General features: G+C 39.7%; 1 protein-coding gene across 2 annotated transcripts; it reads right to left on the reverse strand.

The window, feature by feature from the left end:
- Positions 1–378: 378 nt before the first annotated feature.
- On the reverse strand, positions 379–26,302 carry baiap2l1b (BAR/IMD domain containing adaptor protein 2 like 1b). Of its 2 annotated transcripts, none has more exons than XM_085352377.1 (14): positions 26,234–26,302; positions 24,255–24,330; positions 23,927–24,013; positions 18,046–18,107; positions 16,619–16,690; positions 15,637–15,771; positions 11,387–11,539; positions 11,023–11,178; positions 9,950–10,064; positions 8,729–8,945; positions 6,418–6,480; positions 5,346–5,565; positions 566–612; positions 379–479 (listed from the first exon to the last, which is right to left on the reverse strand). In XM_085352377.1, the coding sequence occupies exons 1-14, from the start codon at positions 26,282–26,284 to the stop codon at positions 407–409; spliced, it is 1,527 nt and encodes a 508-aa protein (XP_085208503.1). In that variant the 5' UTR covers positions 26,285–26,302; the 3' UTR covers positions 379–406. The 2 variants fall into 2 exon arrangements, with proteins under 2 accessions (XP_085208503.1, XP_085208505.1); XM_085352379.1 differs by having other exon boundaries at positions 9,938–10,064.
- Between the last annotated feature and the right edge of the window lie 411 nt (positions 26,303–26,713).

Here is a 26,713-nt window from a genome sequence, read left to right on the forward strand (position 1 = left end):
ATTAAGCATAAACAATCATCTGGACCCGAGGTTGAAATGCAGAGGTCCTGTACAGTACTTTCTTCCACCGTCCTATGGCAACAAATGATCTCTTAACAGTCATTTCTGTCAATGAACAAGCAACAACATAATTCCACTACTCTCTTTGACCGTTTTTATTCATTCATATCTTATGTGCAGGTCAGAATGTGGCAAGTATTTAACACCACAGAAGGGCAAAAATAGACATAGAAAATATATATGTTTCATAAATATATGTGGATCTGTTCAGTAAACAAAATGGTCCCAAAGTACTTCCATATCAGAGTTTATTTTCATCCAGATCAGAAGCTGCTGGACAGTAAGATGACACAGGAAGTTTGACAAGGGTTTGTGGGAGTTGAGTGTGGATGGAAATGTGGACAGATCAGATGACTGGCGCGGAGCGGTCGTTGGTGACAGTTGGACGGAGCCTGACTGTGGCGAAAGGGTTCCCTCCCCTGTGAAAAATGCAGCAGATGATGATGAGTTTACGTCCGAGTGACAGAAAAGCAAATCATCTCGCTCATGTTCTTATGCGACTTACGCGAGGAAAGCTGGCGGGGGTCTTGCGGTGCCATTAGACTGACTCGCCTGTGGAGGAGAAACAGACATGTATACTGTCACATGCGAATCACGAGCCCAACCAAACACAAAACCGTGACACATTTGCACTTTTAATGCCTCGGCGATTTATCGCCACGTTTGTATTTACACTCGTTTGATTTCTAGGGGAATTTAACACATTTTCCACAGCTGAAGGATTGAACACACTGTACTGAAAACAATTTAATGCCTCATGTCACAAGACGGTGTATGGAACCTGGATCTGCTGGAAATTCAAGTCTGTAGCACAATGAACCGTGCTAAGTTTTCTTATGACAAGCCATGGTGAATGCAAGTGTCTTAACAGGTGCTCTGTGCCTGGAAGGGTTCACCCATAAACTCCTTTAACAGATTTATAGCTGAATCATTACTCGGATCTAATAAAAATTTGGATCCTTATTAGATACTAACATTTTTCGTAACATCACAAAACTCTTGGTTGCACATTTGTGACTTTGCATGAAAACAAACAACAAAAAAGTCATGATGATCACATTGGCAGTATAGAGAAAATGTACCTGAACCCCAGCTGCACAAATATTGTAAACACAAATGTTTATATGTTTTTAATAAGTTAAATGTGGTGACACATTTACTTACACTGCAGTTTGGAAAAAACAAAACGAAACCAAAACCTTTAAACAAAACTCCATGTTGGGTGAACAATTATGGGAATAACTACCTATTTTGTTGGCCCTGGAAGTGCCCTCTAAAATATACACAACAAAAATAATATATTTTCCATAGCCCCGAAAAGTGATAGGTTGTTTTAATAAATAAGATCATGTTACACTACACAATTTACTGCTCACTATAAAGTAAAGGTAGCAGTAGTAATTGAGTTATTGTTTTACACAATAGTGGTTTTATAAACTGTAGCTTGCTTTTGTTCGTCTTCCTGGTAACATCCACTGTCCCGGATTTAACGTGCCTTCTGGCCTTCAATCTGCAGTACTCAACAGACTCCGCAAGAGGTCAGTAGTGGACCGATTGAGCGACATTGCTGACCAGGGCGCTTCAGTCTTGACACTACCCATCTCATTTCCACAGAGGCCCAGCAGTTTCATAACTTGGTTACCTGGACTTCAAAAAGCCTTTATTTAAAAGAAAAGTAATAATTTATCCTCTAAATAAGATTCTGTGGAACTTCCCTTAAACCAGGTCCTGGATTAAGGTTTAATATATCCAGCACTAACACAGAGTCACAATATGCTAGCAGACAACACAGAGTTCAGTCAGCTATGAGTATCGACTTCCCTGATACTCTTACAGTTCAACTTTCTCTGTAGATCTCAATCTTTCAGATCATATTCTCGCTTTTTCTGCATCTACACTCTAATCATTACTATTAGTTGTCATCTTATCTCTCCCACACCCAAACAAACCAGTGAGGGTGCTTTTTTTTAAACTGATAATGACAGAACATTCCAGAAATCCCACCTCCCCCTACATCTCTTGTCTTTTTCTCTCACCTTTCCTTGTCTAGACCAACCAACATCATTTAAAAACAGGCTTTGCTGATACAGACTCCAACCAGTTTGTTGACATCAAGCAAAAGAAAGAATGTGGAAATACAATCAGGCTTTAAGCCATGGTGCTATGTAAAAAAAAAAAAAAAAAAAAAAGAATTATGAACTAGCAGAGAGAAAAAAAAATAACCCAAGAAAAACATCTAGTTTATACCAACAGTGCCAAGAAATTTATTCAGAGGTAATTACCTGAGATAACCACACAGACTGATGCAGTATGCATCATTATGGCAATAATATTCATGAATGTTCCAGCCCCAAGTTGCTAACTAACTTTACACGCATGCATAAACATGTGCGCACACCAACACACAACCTCAGCCGCCCACTTTTTCGCCGAGTATTATAATCTGCTGTAGCTGTAGAGAACTTTTTCCCATACGCGTGTCTATTCTGGGATCCTGCATATGTCTGTGTTTTAAAAAGTTATGGCAAGGGTTCGTGAGTCACTAGGAAGGAATAAACTTCCCTGGAAGTGAACCCTGTTTATCCTGGAACTGGTGGGAGACATGTAAAGCAGGAAGGAAAGGCACGAGGATGAAAAGATAAAGAGACAGATATGTGAGTGAAAGAATGAAGGAATTGACAATGAGGGATAGTGGATATCAGGTTCACCCAGAGTGGAATTCCACCATAATGCAGAGCCAGGATGTAGACTGATACAACTGACAATGGACACACACTAACATTTGGTCCCACTAGTGTAAGTCAGCCTGAGGCCCTGACCAAAGTGACTGGTTAATAATAAATGCAGGCAAGGAGGAGAAGAGTATCTCCATTTGCCACCTGACCTTTAAGTGGGTCAAACATCAACCTAACAGAATAGCCACGGCGACTGTGTTTATTTTGTTTGTGTTTTGTTTGCTTGCCTCATCTTCCATGTCCAGTTGTGGTCAGAAGTTACACACTCATCATGCGCATTAATGTCATGAACATTTTAGGCTTTTAATGATTTCTTTCAGCTGCTGGAACTGGTGGAATAGTTGTACAACATATTTGACAACTTTAAAAACAAGAGTTGGGTGAAAAAAAGCTGGGGTTTATTTTGGATCATCTCTAATCAACAGGCTCAAATCTATACATACACCCACTTCATCTTTTAATAAGTGATGGTGAAAGTTCTATGATAACTTGACATGGTTAAGGCGTATTAAGTTAGGGATTATGATTGACTACAACTGTTGTGTCTTTGGAGCATTACAAGAATTTGTTTGACAGCACTCATTAGATTGACCAATACTTGGAACAATGGGAAAAGCTAAGGACATCAAAACTGACTGAGAGGGTGCCGACCACAAAAGAAGCCTCTGCTCCAAAATCAAAAGCTTCAGGCTTGACTACCCACATGGACAAGCCAAATACTTCTGCAAAATGTTTTTATGATCAAAATTGAGCTATGTGGCCACAATAACAAATCTAAGATATCTGCACTTTGTGCTTCCAGAAAGACCTTCCCAATGGTTAAGGTCAGATAACTTATGGATGATGCATAAATGATGGGTCTTTGCCAGGAAATCAGTCTAAATAAATGCTACAAAGAAGAGTGGAAAAATATCTAATATCAGAATTATACAACCAAACACTTTTGATGGTCATTTTTAGAAAATCAAAAACACAAAACAAAGAAACCCAAGAAATGTGTTCACAGGTTTGAACTTAAGTCACTGCAGTTCTATTCTGAAGGGACGACGCAATAAGAAATCTTGTGAAATTGGTCACACAAGTAAAGTCAAGACGTTTAGGACCTTTGAAAACAAGCTACAGTTAAGGTTAAAGTAAACATGACTGTGTGTGAATATTCAATACATGTTGAGCAGATATTTTTCTGTGTATGTGCAGGTTTGAATTCTATGTTTTGCATTGTAAACAAACGTGAATGTGCAGGAAAAGAAATATGTGCAAAGTCCATATCCAACTGTGGCTGACCAATATGAAAGGTTAAGTGCACAATTTATCTTGACAAGCAATGTCAGAGAGGTGTAGTAAAGATGGTTGTAGAGCATATACAGAGCTTGTGTAAGTCATTGTGCAGACGGGTCATGCGCATTTAACCCGTACATACCACAATGCATTTACATCCAACCAGCAGACGGGAACAAAAAGGCCTTCCTAGAACCAAACCACAATTTGCCTGCCATTTTGCACGGCATGCAAATGTAAGAACATTGGCAAGGTAAGAAATAAAAAACTCTCAGAGATGGATGAAATAATATTAATATTTTAAAAAACATTGTCTGCATACAAAAGCTTCTGGCAAAGAATGGCATGTGTGCACCATCACCCTAGATGATAAAACCTAATTTTCAATTCAATGTGAATGCCTCTTACTAGAGCAGCCTCACCCAGAGACCCATCATCACCACCCTGGAGATTATCCTAACAATAACAATCATTACAGCTGTGTTCTGCTCACCCACAAAAAACAGTGAAGGTGAGTTGTGGGACTAAAACTTTGGACACAAAGTCAGTTTTTAGACTCAGTATTTACTTTATTTTCTCAGAACACCAAGGTGCATATTCAAAATGCATTTCAGGTTGTGGATATTTTTAGCATCTATTACTACTTATCCTGTTTAGACTTATGCTGTGAGAGGATGTGCATCAGAACCTACATTTGCAGTAACTAAATAAACTTTATACATGTGTCTCTCAACCCGGAAATAGGAAAGTCTAATTTTTTTAATTTTATTTTGCTGGCACACATACGTTGTCTTAAAAATAAGACTAAATATTACGAAAATAATCCCATACTTTACACTTTTTGAAAAGCTCAAAAGTGTAAAACTGTCCTCGAGTCCTAACAATTACATTTTTTTTCCCTTCATTGTCTACATCAGTCGACACTCGCACTATATTAAAGTGTGGTCAGGTTTCCAGGACACACATGAAAAGCTCATCTGACACCACCTACATACACACGCACTGTCACTGGCAGTAAAAACAGTTGAGGGTACAGCAGCCTTTATGCAGCAGGTATAAGGTGAGATGTAGCCTCATAGTGCCAGTCATATCACAACATGATGACAGTATGCTGGCAGAAAAAAGCTGGTCAAACTCTTCGCAGACCTGATCTAAGATCAAATCAGTTGCTTTTTTAAGTCACGCCTTAAGTCTACCAGACTCTGTGTTTCTCTTTTTAAAACACCAACATGTCAGACAAAGAAGAGCGCACAAACCAAATCGCCAACTGACCGTGCTGTGATCAGACGAGGAGGCTACAGAGGGCGTGGGGGAGTGATGGTGATTGCTATTTGTGGTGATGGTGCCGGCAGACGAGGTGTTGTGGTTTGTGCTGCGTTGCGGAATGTTGCTGTAATCTGCTGGGGGGAGAACCATGGTTGCCTCGTCTGTTTCTGTGTCCTGGTGGTGGAGGTTAACCACACTTCTGCTGCGGTACGGGGCGGCGGGCTCACTGGAGAGGAAGAGGAGGGCAGTATAAGAGATGGTAAAAGAAAGATGGTCAAAGAAATGAAGTAGCTACATAATAAAACTCATCACAAGTGAGTCTCCAGGCATATGTGAGTATTGCATTTTAATTTTTAGTGGCTGCATCATGGGTTAGGGTTACCAGCTTAAATGTTGACGTTAAGCGATACAGATTGAATGTGGCTAATTGAAATTCCTAATATGGACAAAAGAAGAGGGATGCAGATGTCTGTGTGTTCTGTCCCCAGGTTCTGGTTATAGTTTAAATTTTCACTTTCCGGGAGTGGTGGTAGTAGTTGGCTGGCAGCCTCTCTGTGGGAGGTGCCGCACATTAAGATCTAATAAATTAATCCAACAGGGATTAGTCTCTTTGAAGAAAAAGCCTGGAGTCGACTCTGAACCTTTTCTCTCTCTCTTTCATCAGCAGCAAAATCTATTCATCAGCAAACAGCATCCTGTTTCCTGATATTTTGCTGGGCTCGCGTGAAAAGTATCATTTTTGATTCATTAAATAAAAGAAAGGAAAGAAAAAGGGCTCCACATGAATCATTTGATCACAAATTACTTAAATTTTATCAGAGGCTTTGAAACATTTATTACGTCAGGAACAACACAAGCGTCATTTAAATAAATAAATGAATAAATAACAGAAATAAAAATGAAGACAGAATGCTTAACAGCAGGACTCAAAGGTTAAGGAATGGGAAAATCCTCACAGAACTGTAAAGATTATCATGTCAAGAGGGCCAACTAGAGGAAATACTTCCAACAATAGAGCTGGCTGCAATATGACACCTGCAGGTCTGTGTGTGTTAGCTGGAATGTGGCTTCTCCTTACCTGTTGTTATTCACGAGTGTCTCAGTGAGAGCACGGCAGTAAGATGAAGGGAACCAGCCCCTCCTAAAAGAAAGAAACACAGCAGGCAACTTAGAGAGGATTGCATCAGCGGTCGTTATCAGCTCAATTGAAGGACTCTCCAAGTGATCGGTGAAGAGCCTGCATGCACTGCCCTCTCCTGAGCGGCTCTCTCCATCTCTTATCGAGAAGATACAGAAACCAGATAAAGGAGCAGGATCCGTTGCAGTTGCCTTTACTGTTGTATACACAGTCTGAATGTATGCCTAAGGCGACTATGCCAGCAAACAGGTTGAATCTGTCACTTGTTATTTGCAAAGAGGGAGAGCATTAAAGGTTGCAACTTCAATCACAGCTTTGGTTTATTTTGAAGGAGTTCATCTTTGACAATAAAGATTTCAGGCTGGAACAGGTTATTTTCCATCAAAGGAAACCGATGACGCAAATGAAGAAAAGATCTTGTGGACAAAGTCTTCTATTGAACCCGTCGAGGTGGAACATAGAGTTTGTGCGGAAAGAATTTGATTTTCACTGATTTAATAAAATGAGTCACGACTGAGCCAGAATTTCAGAGACCTGTGAGGTTTCAGTGGCAACAGTTCGAGCCCCCTCACACACACACACACACAGATGTCTAAATGAAACCTGACTCCAAAGAATATAATGAAAGACTAAAAAATTTATTATTGCAAAATTAATTTCTAGACGCCATGCTAAAAATTTCTTACCTTAATAATAAAAAATTGATTACTTTAGTTCTGAAACACATTTGAAAAAAAAGCTTGTCCCTATCCCAAGTTCAGACCAAGGACTCCTCGTCATTGTACTATTATGCAGAAAGATTGCTCCTAATCAGTATTTGATCAATCTGACCCTCCCTCTGTGTGGATGGATGTTAATATTTGCACTAACTTGAAGAATAGGTATTTCCTCAGTGTACTTGCAATAGGAAAAAAAAAAGAAAAAAAAGTAAAGAGTCAGGACCTACTGGAAAATGAATTTCACCCAGTCACACTGAATAACTGCTTTTGTTTATTTAAGGAAAAGTTTCCACAGAGAACCCGTGCTTGTTTCAACCATAACTGTTAACGCTAGCAACTGAGACTACTTGATTTCAGTCAAGGACAGTTTACAAGTACCGATTGTCAAGAGTGTACACTACTAGCTGTTCCTGGAAAAGAAAGCTCAACTCTAATGATTGTGACTGGATAATTTATTTAGGAATCATGCCAATAAAATGCACACACAGAAGTCAAATGTCATTATTTGACAAATGTTGCTCTATTATCCGTAGATTTTTCACTCCCTGGAATTAAATTTCTCAGTCCATCAATAGAGTCCATATCTGAAACAGTCCTGGTGAGTTGCTGGGATACAGTATCAAAGCAGATATGAGACAAAGGCAGAAGCCCAGCGAGAGAACCAAAAGAATCAAAGCCGAACCTCTTGTGGAACATGAAGCCCATCTTGTCTGACGCTGTGCTCTGATAAACATGACGATATACACTTTTTAAGCCTTTAGGCGCTTCAGCTTGCCCCACCTGCAGCAGCGAGGCATCAAGACCAAAGTTTTACTTTGTGTTAGCCTCATTTTTGAAAGCTACTCAGAAATGATTCTTTTATGCCCTTGATCAATCTTTCTGGGTATATTTGTAATGTAATTTCCCTTGAAAGCAATAAAGATCAAACCGGATGAATGATTAAAATTCAAAAAACACATTTTCAAGGGCTTCAGATCAAATACTTGTCTAAAAAGTCACGAACGAGAGATCTGGGGAGAGTGGACTTGGTTGGTGCCTATCTGTGTGGGGGAGCAGGTGGCACTCTGAACTTCTCCCTCCACCTCACTCCAGTCTGCTATCGTACATCCCACCCTCAGGCCATATTTTACTTTGATTTCCTTATCAGTGACTTCTCCAGCACAGGCATCACTTGACAAGCCTGGAGCTGTGTGTGCTCATACATGGTCAGCCTAGCAATCAGGCGAGGGACCATCTGGCCAGTTAAGACAGAATTCCACCTCCTATTAATCACCTGATTCATGGGAATATGGCATGAATTTTTGACAGAGGCAGTAGGAAGAAGGTGATGATGATACAGAGTTCTTGTTATGATTTAAAGACATTTAAAGCCAGCTGAATTACATCTCAATAATGACTGCATGTGTCACAGATCTAATCGGGCCCCTATGTACAGCACAGTGTGTGCACAAGCCTTCCCCCATTTCTGTGATTATAATTTTTCATATCACATATCTGGTCTGTATAAATTCATCACACGTAGTTAGACTCACTTTCCATTCTTCTCCATTTCACCATACATCCATCCGTCTCTCTCATCAGGGATGAGCAGGACAATGACGTCTCCCTCATCAAAGCTCAGCAGTGTGCTATTGTTGCCCGCAGTATGGGGAAAGATGGTGCGCACACGTGGTCTCTTCACCATATTGTTGAGCCCTGTGGCGACAGATACAGACCTGGCGAGATTGCTGTCCTCGCCGTTCCCGTGGTCTGGGAGAGAGGAAGGAAGTTTAAAAAAAAAAAAAAAAAAAAAAAGCAGAAAGCAGTGTTAACACAAGGCACGATTAAGAATATAAAGCCTTGCTAACGTGGTCACAGTAGCTGCTATGGTTACTGACCTTGCCTAATAGTACTCAACAAAAAGTGCAACTGAAACTAAAGAAACTAAAATTACAGCTGCTGGATTTAGACATAATCTAATGTACAAGATAAACTTAAAGCATGACCCGATAGATAAAAAAGTAACTGTGACAGAAAATGTCTCTAGCAGATTAGCTGTTGACATATTTTACTCTGAACAACAAATGTCAACCTCATGGTCATAATTCAGGAGAAGTAAGAGGGCTGGCAAAGTCAGTAGGATTGTTTCTCTGGGAACCCGGCACATAAAGTCGTGATAAATTATCCATTGGCTGTTGAGGTATTTCAGTGTAGGGGCAACTGACCGAAACATCAATTCAATTCAATTTATATAGCGCCAAATCACAACAGCAGTCGCCTCAAGGCGCTTAATATTGTACAGTAGATCGTACAATAAATACAGAGAAAAACCCAACAATCATATGACCCCCTATGAGCAAGCACTTTGGCGACAGTGGGAAGGAAAAACTCCCTTTTAACAGGAAGAAACCTCCAGCAGAACCAGGCTCAGGGAGGGGCGGCCATCTGCTGCGACCGGTTGGGGTGAGAGAAGGAAGACAGGATAAAAGACATGCTGTGGAAGAGAGACAGATTAATAACAGATGATTCAATGCAGAGAGGTCTATTAACACATTTATTTCATGCAGCTCATCATGGAATAACATTTTCTAGCGCAGAGAAGCAAATATCATCATTCCATGCAGCATAAAGGAGACACACATTTTAGGAACAAACAGATGGTTCTTGCATTACACCTGCAAAAACCATCTGTTTGAAAAGCACAAACGTGAGGACACAAAAGCACAGAGCAAAGTGCTAAATGAAAACAACTGTCAAAATACCTGCCGCAATACCTGTGCTGTTGCTTGAAGGAGGGGTTACAGCGGTGGGGTTGTTGTCCTGGTTGAACATATTAACCAAACGGCTGGGCTCAGCTTTCTTAGGTGGTGCCGGGGGAGTAGATATGTTCTGCCACAGTGCAATGAATGAAAACATTAGCGATATGGTGGCTGTATTTGTGAAACCAGTATGTTACTTATTTCCTTTAAAAAAAATAAATTAAATAAAAGATAAAAAAAAATAAAAAATGATTTTTTTTGTCAAAACATGCAGGTAGTAGCAGCCTCAGTAACAGCTAAACAAATGACCAAGAATTACTACCCTAAGCAGTTAAAAATGTCGGGTCTAACAGACAAATGTTTATCATCCAACAACTCCGCCAAGGCAAAAGTCGAGGTCTGCGATCACTGCCATTATCATTATTATATGTTTTTTTAAGCAAGATTACATAAGTTGCCAAGGTGGAAAGGTGAAGTGTAGGCAGATGAAGAACCCATTAAACTCTGCGGCTGATCTGGATAATATTTTTTAAAATTGCAAAAACTGTCCTTGGAAGATACTCTGAGTATCCTTATGATTTAGTCTGAACATAGAAAGATAAATATGATTAAATATTCAGTGTCAGCACGGTAGCCTCAGTATATAAGGTACTTCTATAACCTTGACATCAAAACATCCTACACCCTGGGAGCCCCATCACCAAGCATGGCATATTCATTGCAGAGGCTACCTGCATATATGAGTTATCAATTTTTTGATGTTTGTTTTTTTTCCCCTGTTACTTTTCCACATTTGACAGCAATGCTTTAAAAAAACAAAACAAAAAAAACCCCAACCTTGTACATAACAGGTTAAATCTGGTCAAGATTGGTAAGCAGACCTACAGAGAGACACTCGGAAATCGTCTCTCTGAGGTAAGTTTCCATTACGTAGTAATGATATTTTATCTAAACAGTACTAAAAAAAAAAAAAAAAAAAAAAAAAAAAAAAAAAAAAAAAAAAAAAAAAAAAAAAACATAGTACAGTATGAAAGACAGCAACACATGTAGCACAAGAACAAGTCTTAGGATTGTCACTTTGATCATACCACACTGTGTCGTGACGGGGACGGGGAGGGCAGTGGTGTGATGGGAACTGGCTTACGCAGCCCTTCAATCATTGACAAAACACTCTCGGGCATATTGGTGGCATCTTTGCACTGGTCCTGCCAGGTGCTCAGCTTTTCCGACAGTATGTCTCTGGCCTATCCAGCAGTCGTGGAAATAAAAGATATTAAAAGAAAACATGAGTAATCAGTAGAAGGAGTGCAACATTTCTATCACTATGGCAACGTGATACATTGAGACTCTAGAGATTGTGGGTTTCGGAATAAATTCTTCTGGCTGAACCAGCAATATAATATGACTAGAGTTTGATTGCTTCCAACATAATAAGAGCAGGACTTTGTCTACCTTGTCATGGAAGGAAGCGAACTGATAGGATAATATGCAGTGTTTGTCCACAAGGAAGCAGAAGCGCCTCTTCTCCTCCAGCAGAGCCTCCTTACAGCCATCGGCGACGAACAACTGCATGTCCATCTGTCGGCTTGCCAACGTTTCTAGACACTGCAAACATGCATGCAAGTGGACATTAAAAACCATAGACAACATTCAAATTGTTTTGTGTACAAATGCACATCTAGGCAAACATAACTGAAAAGATGATAAGCTTTGAACAGATCAGATTCAGCAGGTCTGAACTGTGTTGTGCCTTCCAAACAACCACCTTGAATAAATCAAGGTCTTATCTCGCTATGCACATGGTTTACAGCCATTTAGACACAGTCATTGTTGAGACACAAAGAAAAAACCCAACAAGGGCAAAATGTATAAAAAGACCAGGGTTCCTTTGCCATTATTCTAATCTGTGTTGTGCAGAGGACAAGTATTATTAGTTTAGATCTTATTTTATTGACAGCCTGTGCTGTATTTGATGTTTAGTGAAAGGGCAGAACAGTAGGGAGGGCTGCATTATCTACACTGACAGTCTGGGATCATAAAAAGGTCAGAAAGCTACTGAAAGGATTTGATGTGTCCACGTATGTGGGATCCATGCAAATGAACCAGATATTCAGATATAAATATTCAGTTTCACTTTCACTACTCTAGTAAATGCTGATATCACTGAAATGTAATGAAGTGAACGGTGTTAGAACAACAATCTGAATGAAACAGCTTCTTTTAATATTGCCTTCATTTCCTGACTTCTTCATGCGCCTTAATTTATCTCTTTTTTTTTGGGGGGGGTGTCAAAATTTGTGGGAGCCATTTCTCATCCAACTGACTGGAAGTGTCACACCTCTAACGGCTGTTAATGCATTGCACACACCCTCTCTATTCAGCTCTTACAGCTCTGTCCTTGGTTGATAAATCCTCAAATGGCCGAAGGCTTTATTTACCACAAACCTGTGCCGGGTACAGTGCATTTGTAATCCATGTTATTCCCAAAAATATTCTGCACGTAGAAAAGTGGTCACTATTTGGTAACACTGTACCAGTAAGTTAAAATGCACAATAACATGACCTCATAATTAAAAACAACAATACTGCCTATTTAAAAAAAACAAAAAACAAAAAAATCCACACAAAAAGGCAAATGAATACAATTTCTTCTGGTTATCTAGACCATGAACGAATAGGGGGCAATACCGTTTTGCCCTTTCTAAACAGAGTCGCCGGTCTTCCTGACCAAATGAAAATCTTCCTGTTTGTTTATGCTTTCGTGACAGGCACAAACGCATCTATTTAGATCTGTTAATTTCCTCCATCGATACCAGAAATCCTGATAACAGGCTTACCTTTGTGTCTGTATTTCAACAAACAATCATATGCAAATTTCAGAAGCAAATACTCACACCTACACAAATAAGTGCAGAAATAAAACTCTTACTAAAACTGTTCTTGTTACTGACCAGTTGTTCACTTATCATTTCTCTGTGCCTCCGTTTTGTTTCAATCAAACCCTGTGAGGGCACATTTTAATGCAGCCGCGTAAGTTTTTAATCTTTTAGTATCATAATGAAGGATATAATAAAATATAATGAAGCACAGCTAGAAAACTGTAATGGAGACCACACAAACACAAATGCATTAACTGACTTCTTTAGTACATTTTGGGGATTTCTGAAAAGCACCTGCATATATTTCTACAGTACAGACAGATTATTATACAAATCGGCAGTATTTTGTGAGCGCCATTTTCTGTTGCTTCTACATTGTGGTTTTTCTGACACGTGTTACCTGTGCATGTCAGAAAAACTGCAATGCACAGTCTTTTCTAGGTGAGAAAAATAGAGTGAGCAGTACAACCCACATGATCCACAACACTGTTTTCAACAAACTGATTAACACTGCAAAAAAAAAAAAAAAAAAAAAAAAAAAAAAAAAAAAAAAGCAGAAACACTAAATTCAGTGGGATGAATTGAAGTATTAATAACTCCACTACAGCCCGTTTGCTAAATTGCTGTTTAAAAATACAAAAGGACTTAAGGGCAGCACAGAGAAGGAGAAAAACAGAGTGAATATAGGGAAAAAGTAAAAGGGGAGTGTAAAATGCAGTTTCGACACACACACCCTGTTAATCACTTTACATCTGTCAACACCATAGTCACCCTGTTGCTATGGACAAGCTATGTTTATCCGGAGAACTACAAGGTGAGGGAGGTGAGAGTATCGCAGAGGATCGCAACAGAGATAACCAAACAAAAAAAAGAAAAAAAAAAAAAAATTACACACCTCCCCAACAGATGATTCTGACTTTCTGCTCTTTGAGGTTTAAGAGGCTTTGATACAAATCCCAATCTTTGCTATCCTTGTGTACAGAAAGTAAAATGTGCAGCAACTTTTTTTTGGGAGAGTCTTTTAATTAGGTGTCTGACAGCTGTGACAGCACTCCCAGTTCATTTATTTATTCATTTTTAATTTTATCTTCTCCGTCTTCTGTCAGATCCTTCCCTGCCTTTGAAGAATCTTTGGTGTCTGGTGAATCATCTGCTTCTGTAAGCTCCTGTCTGCATTGCCAGCCCAACTTGGTGTCTGTTGGATCTCTAAATCGCATACCTGGCTTTAAATCAGATAAGTAGGCACAAGACTTGCGACTTGATGGGAAGGTGAGAGAGCAGTAAGGTGAAAAGGAAAGAGGAAATGGAGCACGGTAAAGTGAGAGACAAAGGAATGAGAAAACAAAAGAATGAATGAGGTGACAGAAGAATTTATAATAAGGGAGAAGAGGAAGCAAGCCTGAAATTTCTATAAAGCCACAGGGCACGTGGAGTTCATCATCAACCGTGTTCACACAGAAGCTTGGCTCTAAAACTAAAGCTGTAATTTCTTAGATAATTTAACTTGCTCTGACATTTCATGGTGAAAGCAAAAATCCAGGGCTGTAACTAACTTGTTTAAAATGTAATACAAATGTGAATCAATGTCCTTGGCAACTTCACTGAGCTTCGTGACTCTATCGAATGTGTTTTGACTAAAAGTCCGTAACCTAACCCCAAGGACATTTGGCTTACTATGATTTTTGACAGAAAAACATCAAATACAGTTCCTAAAAGAGACTACAGTACGATTCAAGCTCATATATCTTGTAAAAATAAATAAATAAAATGCACAACTTCTTGTGCTTCTCTCTCTCTCCTTTATAATAAAGAAAATAATTCTGGGCAATGACAAGTCAAGTGTAGGCAGAGGTAGAAGCTAAAGCCGAAAATAAAATCAAGTATTTATGTTAGTGCACTCCTCTATTAAAGTGTGAAACTCCTTTTAAGGTCTCTTTCTTCCTTTAACTATGCAGTTTATCAGCCTTCAGTAAAGTAGACCTTGTTGACAAAACACACAAATCTTTAAATATGCAAAAGACACACACACACACGAATAAGCTGCCTGGCAGGATCAGTGGTAGGCAGGTTATGCAAGACTTTAAGTTGGTATGCTCATAGGCCGAGGGAACTCTGAGGTTTAACTCATTTGCACTTTCCACTTAGCAGCGTCACTGCCAGGGTGTGGTTGCACCATGTAATAACAGAGTTAACCTGTTATAATGACTTCATATTCCACAGTGATTAATCGAGATCAATGACGTAAAGCACCTGAGGTAACTGTGACACACAGATCACGGATAAGTACCAACAGATAAATGGTCATAATTTAAAAAGACAATAAAAGCACACTTTTAAACATTTTGGCCCTTGTAAAACATTAAATACATAACAAGACAAAAAAGTGCAATAAAGTCTCCACTTCTCAAAGAGTGGCCTGGTTAACTTTAGCGTTTCCTAATCAAATGTCACTTCTATAGCCTGAAGAGTTAGTGCTTGCTTGCTTTCTTGTTTGTGCACGTGTTTGGCAACTTTTATAATTTGACATGCGGGTAGAACAAGATGGTGTAAGGGGACCTTGTGCGGGTGTATTCTTGAAGAAAATAAAAGAAGCCAAAAACCCCAAACAAACAAGGAGCTTCTGCACAACTGCACAGACCAGATGCTTCACATATTGCCAGTAACTTTTGCTACTCTGGCTGCAAGTTTCAGGTGTCAAGGTTTGTGAATGAGGCTCGTTATATGAACACGCCCACGTGTGTCAAAGAAAGCGCATGTGTGTACGATGTGTCATGTGTCTGTAGGAGTTGTTGGTTTTTTTTTGTTTTTTTAAGTTCGTCTCACCTCGCTTTCCTTGTTCTCGTACTTGTTCGCATTCTTGCCTTGGCTCTTTCTCCTCAGCTTCTTCAGGTCTGCCTGGGACTTCTCCAGAGAATCTTGCTTCATCTTGTGCTCCATCTGGTATCTTTTAAATGTGGCCTAGATCAGAAGAATGATTCATGTAAATGCTGCAACACCAACCTGATGCGATTTGTCAGAACCATCTTGGGTAGCAGAAATAAGGAGAAACTGTGAACTTTAAGAATAACTGGATGAATCATTTGAAATTTAAAAATGGTGGTGAAAACTGCCAAAATATATCCACAGTCCAGTTTTCAGTATATGCTGGATATATTAAAAAAAAAAATCTTCCAGTACAAAGTCATGTTTCACACTATGCAGTAAACTACGCAAGCTGATTTGCAATGTAAACCGTTTCCTAAAACGTCTGTGATGATGTGTTAGGCTGGATCCATCTACTATATGGCACTAGTGCAAAGTGAACATCAGAGAGGAATAACTTTGTTTTATTATAAATAAAATGTAAAGTGTGCATACAGCTACCTCTGCACAGTCATGTAGATCCATTTACAGACTCAGAGTACCAAACATCACTCTGAAAGGGCACAGACTTGCTGTACTGCAGAAAATAGGCCCTTCTTTGTCCTGTGTTGTGCTGATAATAACCCTTTCAGTAGGACATATGCCCAATTCAAAGAGTCACAAAAAAATTCCTGCATTATTGCACAGAACGAGATTATAGTTCATCAAGTGCATAAAAAGGATTGCTTTTCATATTTTTCAACTCAACACGGTTTAAAAACCATCATCTACGTCCTCCTTACCTGCTGATCCTGTATTAAAAACCAATTCAAAGGCTTTTATTTTTGAGTCTCCCTCACTTCATGTAGTTGCTGAATAAAAATGTAAAATGTAGCACAAAAGCCAGTGATAACAAAAACAAACCCAAACTTAGTTGTGCGCGCACACAGAAAAAACTACTCACTGTCATGTATTTGACATCCATGTCAGTCTTTCTCTCCAGCTCAGCTATTATGTCTCTGTGGAACCTCTTAAACTTCAGGTGAAGAGGAGGAGGAAGGACAAGAGAGAAGAGAGGATAGGAAGACACACTGGTTATTATAAACTTGATGGGTGGATGGAGGGCTACAGTTTGTCAAGCTTTGCTGTCAGCAGAAAACAAGGAAAAATGCTGCAAGTCTCATGGAGAAAAATGGAGAATGATCATTTAAAGTGTATCGGTGTGGGGGCGAGAACCAAGTCCAAGGTTGCGGTTATGAATGAGTCAGATACAAAGCGTGGGAATGCCCACAGTCTTCTCTCAGATGCTCTCCAGCTCTCTCCCTCTCATTAGTGTGAGGGAGTCAAAGCGCTCCCCTTGTTGTGATGCAGTGTCTGCACCCACACGCAGCAGATCAATGATGTGGAAGACCCCATCACTGAAAACATAGATGACCACAGGGACTGTAGAATACATAACACAGTCATCAGACTGACTCTCTGACCTGAATTAATGCTGTGAGTCATAAACTCGCGTCCATTAACAACTGAGCCCACCCACTGATGCCGTTTGCAACAATGTCTCAGAAGAGTGCCTCCCAACTTTTCTGCGTCATGTTCATGTTTTCTGGTTTACTTTCAGGCACTAGCATCATTTATTTGCACAAAACTTGTGCAACATTCAATAAAAATAATGCGCCCAACATGTTGTGATCTTTTTAAAAGGTCTTAAACATCTAAATTTTAAGAATGCTTGTGTTGTAGTGAAATATGATACATAAAATTCTGCTAATTATTTTCACTTAAAATATCTGATATTTGCAAGTTCCAACAAAGCGATGGCATCTTTTTCCATGCTACCTAAACACAAAGTGAACTGAAATTTTGCAACATTTACATAATAAACATTTACAACATGTTCTTCAAAACTGAACAAAAGATTAATAAAGTAGTCCGTGCAACCGTTTTGTGGTGTTAGTGTGCTAAGAGCGTACACAATGCTCATACTTAATTAATCAAACTGTAACTGCCCCAGCTGGTACAGGACAGGACATGTTAGGACCTGCTTGTTCTCAGCAACGAGTTAAAGCCCCAGCTGCTCCTACAACCCAAAGCCATTTGTTTTCCTTCTGTATCTAATGTTTCATGTTTTTCTTGCTCATGATGCTACTTCAGTTGTTGTAGGTGGGTAGGAAGATAAGGTGGTGTCTATCAACAGCAGCAGAAGGATGAAAAGAACCGTTTGCTGACAGCACACCACTAAATGCCGGTTAGTGAATTCCACCTCAGTCTGAGAAACAGGTTCAGAGAGTGAGACAAGCATGCGTTTGGGAGAGGCAATACAATTAAAAATCAATTCGATAACGTAAAACAAAACATGTATACATTTGCAAAAACATATTCAAGACTCACGTTTTCCTCCAGCTCAAGATGAACGTTCCTGTGGACCTCTGAGATTTCTGTCAGTACTACACCTGCCAGGTGCAAAAAAAGGAGGGGGAAAGATGTCACACAGGTTAATGTTATAAGATGGAAAGTTTTGTCTCGACTGTACAGAAAATCATTATCTAAAGATATTCCACTAAAGTGTAAAATGATAGCCATAATGCACAGCACAGACTATAGCCTATAAGCCTGACAGTATCTGCAATATTTCTTTAACCAAAAAAGTAACCAGCTACAGATGTGATGTAGGATTTCCTTCACTGGTATGAAAGCAAACTATATGGAGCCTGGACCAAACGGGACCACTTGCTGCTCAGGAAATCAAAAAGAACTCAGATGGCAGGCTGCCACAAATCATAACCTGTTTTTCCTAAAAACAATCAAATTAGGATTACAGAGCACAATGCAGAGCATAATAACTACATGCTTGTAGCGCCAAGCCAAAGTACAGCAGTTTCATTTTAAGTCCCCACATCCCAGAGATAAAAATTGTACTACCTCTTCTTCTATTAGACAAGTTTGAAATTTTTAGGTGTTATTCCTTACTTTTTTAAATTACTTTTAAAAGTAAATTGGTGGTTTCAAGTAACAAATAAGCAAAGTATTGGCAGCTCCACTGAAGACTGATTTCCCTTCAACTTCTTTGCATTCAAATAGTACTGCTTAGTACCCAAAGCCAAGCATTATGCAAAACTAATAGCAGTAACTCTACTAACAAGAAAGGCTACAAACGGTCTTGAGTCTGGTTTGCCGTTTACACACAAGCACTGAGGTGTGACTTTTCTAGATATTATTGATTGTAGGTGCACGTGGTCTTTAACCTGCCAGCTCACTGAAACCGAGTCTGTGCCTATTTTGTGCCCACGAGACTGGTCTACCCAGGCAGGTCCCAGCTCGTCTAACTCAAATGGAGTATCTCACGCAGGCTTTTTTTCTGCTGTGCAAGATGTGAGAAAAAAGGACAACTGAAGATAATTTCTGCACTTCATTCTTATGACACTGTCAAGAGTTCACATGCAAAAGAAGGCTTTTGTAACATACTGCCTTCTGGATAATACTGCTCACAGACTGAAATCTGCATGGGTGTGTGTGTTTGGCTGGTGCAGTCCTTTGATAATCACCATTTTCAACACCTCTTAGATGATGGGTAGACACAGAATAACAATGTGTGTGTATAAATTTGTCTTGGGCCAATTAATAACTTGTGTTTACACAGATGGTCACTCTGGTTGTTTAGCCAGCATTCTTAGTTTATCTGTTTTGACGTTATTGCAGAAAGAAGATGACAAATTTGTTTAGAAAATGAATCATCTGTGTGCAGTCTCATGAACACAACTTATTCGTAAGACATCCTTAGTTTACATCCAACAGCAATTTAAATTCAAGATAATGCTCAGCATATGTCGGGTATATTTTCTGCTTGTAGCATAGATGTGGGATACATCAGTGGATTTGCCAACACAAGATTACAAGACGTTCAACAAATGCACGCTGCATCTTCTCCCACACTGAGCATTTTCCCATGGGTGCTGATTCCCATGCAGCTGCAGCCAACAAATACAGCTGTACCGCACATATAAGTATTGATAATGATGTAACCAGCCATCAGTGGCTTCTGCTTCAGGATACAAACACCTCCAGTTTGTGTGTTACAAACAGACAAGCCAAATCATCATAGAATAAATACTTTACTCATCAAGTCCTCATCTAGATTTGTTATTTGTTTGGTTTACAGAGCAGTAGACCCATACTGAAGCACATGGATAAATAGGAAAAACAGCCTGCACACCAAGGTTTGAAAAATAAAAAATTGCTGTCATCTTTCAACTGTGTTCTGACGTGCACAAATGCACTGCGCAAATCCTTGACAGCCTTTCAATATGCCTGCAGACACTCTGACCTGTACATTCATCAGTATGTAAACACTGCCCTTCCCTGCTCCATCTTTCCACACCTTGCCTGCTCCACCTTGCCTCACAGTGAGACTGGCTGCTGCAGTTCAAACAGCTCGGCAGATAAAGACTCCGCTCATCCCAGTAAATCTGCCCTTTGACAGAGCAGAATAAAAGAGGCTGAGGGGTAGTGCAGGCAGGGTAAGGGTGGGAGAAAAATATGGTGAGGAGATAAATAGTGAGGCAGAAAAAAGGTACTACAATAAGTATAAGAGAAGAAATGACAATGTAGTAGTGCTGGATATGGCAATACACAGTAAAAGAAAGAAAAAGAGTTTACAAAGGCTATGCTAGATTTAAAATAAAACAGGGCCCAAGACTGGCCCAACCTTAAACTCCCCTCATTTTACAGTAAGAATAATCTTAAAAATGTCAACAGGTGTGGTATTGAGTCAAACACCAGACAGACTGGTTTATATGTAAGGCGTATAAGTCGAGTCATAAACATACCTCAAAAACAAAATTCAGAAAATGATGTCACGTAAATGTTTCATATTAATAACTGCATAAAGATTGCATCAGTTTCTTTCCAGCAGTTCTCACTCATTTGTTTATTGTTGCACAGACCACACAAAACGTTGCTCGGCAACAGGTGCACTCTTTTGAGCAAGGTGTGAGGGCAATAGTGTATCATTATGAGGATAACTCTAAAAGCAATGTGCCATTATTACCCAACCAGAACCACAGAGATAAACCCAGCCAACTCAACCACCATCGATTTAAATAAATCCCCTTTCGTCTCTGATGAGATACAATTGTTTTATGTCCCACATGACAGTGAACAGTGTCTTTCGTAATTGCATATGTTGAGACAGATAGGCAATGTCTGTGTTTGTAGAAAGGCTCTGAAGACGGAGCACTTTATTGCATTTTCCCAGAAGCCTGCAAAAAAAAAAAAAAAAAAAAAAAGGAAGACCCACAGTTCTTCCACCGTTTTTGACTGTGGACAAAATAATCCTGGCATCTATGAGAGCCACCTGACAGCATGCAAACATGCTTGGATTATGTAAAGTGGGCCTGGTGCCATTTGAACACTAGTCACTGTGTGTCTGTGTCCACGAAACATCTATAAATACCCTTTTTGCTGCAAAAGGACAAGATAGGATGAGATTAAATTCTTTGGGGACAATGAAATGCAGCACAGTCAAGATATCTTACAGGCTGTTTGCTGTTCCAATTTTTAGGCAGCAGTTTTGTGGTTCTTTTCACTGTTCCCTGTGCATTTCTGTTTCTAGCATCAAGACTAGAAGTACAACGAGAAGATGTAAAGAGCAAATTCTAAGCACGTTCTAATCCTATTGCATCCAAACAACCTGGTCTGTACATGTTAATTCCTGCTCTTTGTTTGACCAAACATCAGAAACCTGAGCGTTCGAATGAGAAAAAAGAAAAAAAAGAGGTTGACATTTGAACTCTGGCAGAAGTGGAGGGAGAGATAAAGGAAAGGGGCGAGAGAACGAGGTGCACCGGTGCTCTAATGCCTCGCGAGAGTATCTGGTTTCTGGTTATCTGTCACTGGAGCTCATGTTTCTTACAGAGCAGCTTCACTACAAGCATGAGCAGCCTCGTGATGAAGATGTGTAGACTTTAACGCCACATTTCTTGTAGAAGATGTCTCCACAATTATTACAACTTAAAACAATGTCTTAGGAACCTGACAGCAACTCACGACACAAATTGAAGATCCTGACTATTTATAGAGGCGTGCAGCACAGACTCCAAGTACAATGCATTTGGGTCTTCAAGCCTGGTTCATTAAACTAGATGAACACCCACCGCTCTACATAATCCAGCATAATGACTCAGAATAAACTGATCCGTCGTGAGATCACACAATGCCACACAGGAGGAAATTAGTGGGTATGTTACTTTGAATTAAAGGGAGGATTGTTTTTTTTTTTAATGAATCGTTTAATCACCCGTCTATAGGCCCGAAACATCAAAATCAGAAATAAAATGGGTAATTTGAGAACATTAAAACTATTGATTTGAGTATTTAATCTTGAAAACTGAGTTTATTACAACAGTTTTTGACTGATTAATTGGCCAATCATAGCTGGGATCCTACCAACTGATTATGGTTGCAAGAAAATGCATGTGTACAATGTGGCGAGATCACAGATGGTCTTAAATTGCAGTATACACATGCTCAGTCTGTACACAGTATAATCTATCGTATGTTGACAGGCTCATCGTTATAGATGAACCAACCAAAATGTTTTATATCAATATTGTATTTTTGCAATTCTAAACCAGCCTTAAGGATGCAAACTTCAGAAGGACCTGTTGTCACAATATTTTATGGTAAAAATGTGCCACTGTGAATTCAAGGAGGCTATTGAGGGTTCAAAGGCTTACTTTTCTAGCCACTTGCCAAGTGTGCACAGGGTGTTTCTTTTTTTGGGTGGAGTATCACTTTAACTGTGCCAGGAAACTGACACCAGGTGGCACTTCCCATTATGCTGCTAAATTTAATTAGCAGTTTTGCTACTAATCAGCAGGGGAGATGAGAGGCGTACAGTGGTTAAATCAAAGTGTGACACTAGTGACAATGACTTAGGATGCCAGACTTCTTTGGACTACAAATTAGCTCAGGGGAACTGAAGCCTGGGGAGTTAGAGAAGAACGAACATAGGACGATGAACAAACAGTGTATTCCCAAGTCTATCACACTCAAATACATAAAAATCACAAGAACGGTGCTGGACTTAATCAGTGGGTAACTTCTGATGTGTTTGAGCTAGAGCACTGCCTGGGTTTAGTTTTTTAGTGATAAAGAGAGGTTCAAACATTACCCTGCTCTCTTTCATCATGAAACAAACCAGGGAATAGCTGTTGTTCTGTTCATTTATTTTTTTCTAAATTAATTTTAGTTATATTGCACAGAGTGTCTTGTGGATATCTTTTGCAAACCTCTGATTTCTTATGAGGCTTTGCAGGTGTAGAGTCAAGGCTGTGCTTCATCGTCTTATGAGATGGGGCTGAGAAGGATTTAGACCAGCGACTGAGGGGCATACATATTAACTTCCTTTAGCTTGCGATTACTGGGTCATCTCATTGACTTGTGAATAAATTAATGATCCATTTCTCACACTGATGTCAGATGCACTTTAGAACTGGCAAATCCTGCTAAATTGAAAATATGCTCCCGATCAGCAAGGTCAGGAAAATTTAATTTAAGACTTAAATTCACTTTGTTAAAACTTCAAACCTAATATTTCTAAAATGGCAACTGCCACTGAATGAATTCAGCTCCTGTGTTCCTCACAATTATCCCATGTTTACACACATATTTAGAATGAAGCCGGTGATAAACATCTGATCATTTCGTGAATAAATCTACAGACATAACAAATGCAATGGAGTGAAGCTTGTGAGCTACTTTAGGAAGTCAACTCGAGATGCACTGCATTATTCACGTGTAACATGCCTCACTCTCCTCCCGTCATATACCCAACACACCCTCTCAATTCAGCTTTGTCTTGTTAAGCTGAAGAATTTCCCATCTTTTCCCCAGACCTACAACACTTCCTGCTCTTTCACCCAAACCTGCATCTACCCTGTATACTCAGAGAGGCCACTTTCCTATTGCTCCCACAAATCTGTGTGCAACACATACCAAATGACATTGACTGTTGCAGAAAAAAAAAAAAAAATCATTCAACTGAGGTTTTCCATCAACTTTAATTAAACAACAATCTGCTCTGGCTGAGGATCAGTAAATCATCCTTAAACTATTATTAGAAATGAAAAGACTGCCTTGGGAATAAAATACAACTGAATAAATTAGAAAGAAGAAAGTTTTTTGAGAAAAAGGGAGCTGCCTCCACAGTCTGCAGATTTCCCCCAGTTTATCCCAGTGGAGAATCACAGGACAGATCAACTTGGAAACTTACCTAATTCTCTGGAGACAGGAGAAACTGCAGCATTCTCCCCAATCTTAGTCAGTGCATCAAAATACAACTTTCCTGCCAGGGTCATTGCTGGGAAAATGATAAAATTGTCATTAATTTTTGTCACAGTAGCCCCTAATACCCTCTGAACACCACAGAGTAACAAATAGCCACATTATTATCCAACCTGTCCGATCCTTCCTCCAAAATGGCTAACTTGTCCTTCCAGTTAGCCATTTTTCATTTCTTAGCCAACTCTAACTTAATATATAAACTCTGAATCTTTTTTTAATGTAATAGCAAAAACAAAGGGGGAAAAAAAAAAGCTCACCTGCTACGGATTTCTCATAGTTCTTGCCCAGGTTGACCAGGTTCCTCAGTCCTGGGTTGAACTGTTCCATTACGGTCTAAAGGGGTTGAGAGAGAAAAAGGATTCAATGTGACTGTCAAACTGACAGAGTGACATTAGACGTAAATAACGAGGCAAAGAATGAATGAATGCAGTCACACTAGAGCCTGACGACAGTTTAAAGGAATCTATAACCATGTCCTTCAGGCACACATTCGCATGCATACAGATAATGTCTACAAATTATGTCACAGAGGCCAAAAATTGCTTCTGTGGAAACTTAAGACAGGAAGCACAAAAACAACAAAGAAATAATAAATACGAATAAGAATGCACAATCGATTAAACAACGTGGGCATGAAAAGACACAGGCTAATCTGATATAAGTGGGGTCTCTAGTGATCGCCATCCTTTAATCAACATCGTGGAGTGGAACTAATTATGTCTTGGAAAAAGATTTACTAATTTTCTGAGCTCCATTTTACAGATGTCAAGTCCAACCCTCTGATTAGTACAGAATAGGACAGGTCTTGGCTAACATGCACACACACGCAAAACCTCCTTAGGACACCCATGGCAAACAATGTTTCATGAGTCTTGCATTGTTCAGCCACTTGTACGTCAGACATTTGTCAGCAGCATACTGACATAATGTGTAAGTAACAGCTCCCTGCTGATACAGGCATTCATAAGAAATGACTCAGTAACCTTTCCTTTAATTTTCAGCATCTAATAATGCTGTAAGAGAAGAACTTGTTCTTCCATTGCTGAAAATCACACTGCATTTTAAAAGTCCATGAAACATGTAAACAGCCAAATCGTGTTCATTTTCAACAAAAAACAAACACAACTTGCCACTAAGTATTTAAACAGACTATTTTGGGAGCCTGTCTTGCTTATTATCAATGAGCCTGAGGTGATGGCTGCCAAGGAGCTTGCTGTATAATCTTACCACACAAAACACACAGCCAGTTAAATTATTAAACCTGGAGTCTTTTTCCTGCATTTCACCACGCCAATGAGCTGTGGGGGTAGACCCTGGAGGAGGCCGGTGGATAAGAACTGTTTAAAAAGGATAAATGCGTGAGAGAAAGCTTCTTGCCTTCTTTTCCTCCTCCTGCTTTGAACACAGTCACCTTTACTCTGCCACCTGTGGCGTGCACACTGCAGAGGACCATTAAGTCAGAAAGCCTGGTGGGATTTGGTGAGTCCCACTCACGTTCAGTTAAACGTTTCATTTTCATTGGTTAGGCTTCTCTTTGAAACCCAATTAAATCATAGACTCAACAAAAAAAAAAACCCCAGCTGATTACTTATTAAAATTGCTTTAAAGGGAGCAGTTTCCCCACAATCCAAGATAAGGAGGAGTGGTAAATACCAATTCACTTGAAAAGCTCCCGCTTCAGTAAATAAATTAAAGTTAATTAGGCTACTGGTTGGCACGGAACTACAGAACAGCCCAAATGATGCTGATCAACCACGGCAGCAATTTAATGGGAAAAGAGGGAAAAGGAAATGCCACTCCCAGGGTGGGGCTATTCTCTCAAAACCAGTGATTCAACTCACTAATAGGCAGTTACAAGCTCTCGGGAAGCTTCTAAACTAAAATAAAAAGTGCTGACAAAAATGCAGTGAACTCATTAACAGTGCAGGCTGAGATGCTGAGTAAACCAAGAACACACTTACTTGTGATAGTGCCCATAAGCTAAACATATATCACCCTATATATTCTGCTGTGTTTTCAAAAAGAAGGTAAACTACTTAAAGGCGAATGTCCACACGACAAGTAAACTTTACTGCTAAAAAAAAAAAAAAAAAAACCTCACGAGGACCATGAATAACACCTGTTAGACAACAGGTTGGTAAAAGTCAACCTGTAAACTTGAACCCGAGTTTAAGGAGGCACTTCTTCCCTCTCGCACCTGTTGGGTTTCCCACCTTCATAGGAAAGCAGCGCTTACCTTGTATGTACTTTCAGCGAGCTTGTTCACCTCCTCCGCGTTCCTCGACATGTTTAATGTAGTTCCCTCGCGACGGCCGACAAAGAAAATATTATATTTTTAATTATGAATTGACTTATTTGTACACCGATGCCAAACACCCCCTGCCCAAAAAACAGGTCCAAGTGGGAGCGGTGACCAAACCTACGCAGACATAAAATTCCTCATAGCCAGCAGGAGACGTAGGGACGCACGCACAGCAACAAAAAAGGGAAAAGTAACTCCTGTGGTGGAGACTCGAGCTATCTGTTGCTGCTGCCACTCTTCGTGTGAGCACACACTCAGGGGGTGAAAATAAGCTGAGCTGTCAAACTTATTGTAGGTGGTTAGTTCAAAAAAGGGGAGGGGAACCTGTGGAGGTAGATGGGAGTTAAGCAAACGAGAATACAACTTCCGCTTTGACTTGATTTCAAAATAAAAGCGGCTGGGTGAAATGTCCAC

The sequence above is a fragment of the Diplotaxodon limnothrissa genome, linkage group LG4, assembly GCF_057381915.1.
Source record: "Diplotaxodon limnothrissa isolate DT_005_m linkage group LG4, D_limnothrissa_male_GT1.1, whole genome shotgun sequence".
NCBI lineage: Eukaryota > Metazoa > Chordata > Actinopteri > Cichliformes > Cichlidae > Diplotaxodon > Diplotaxodon limnothrissa.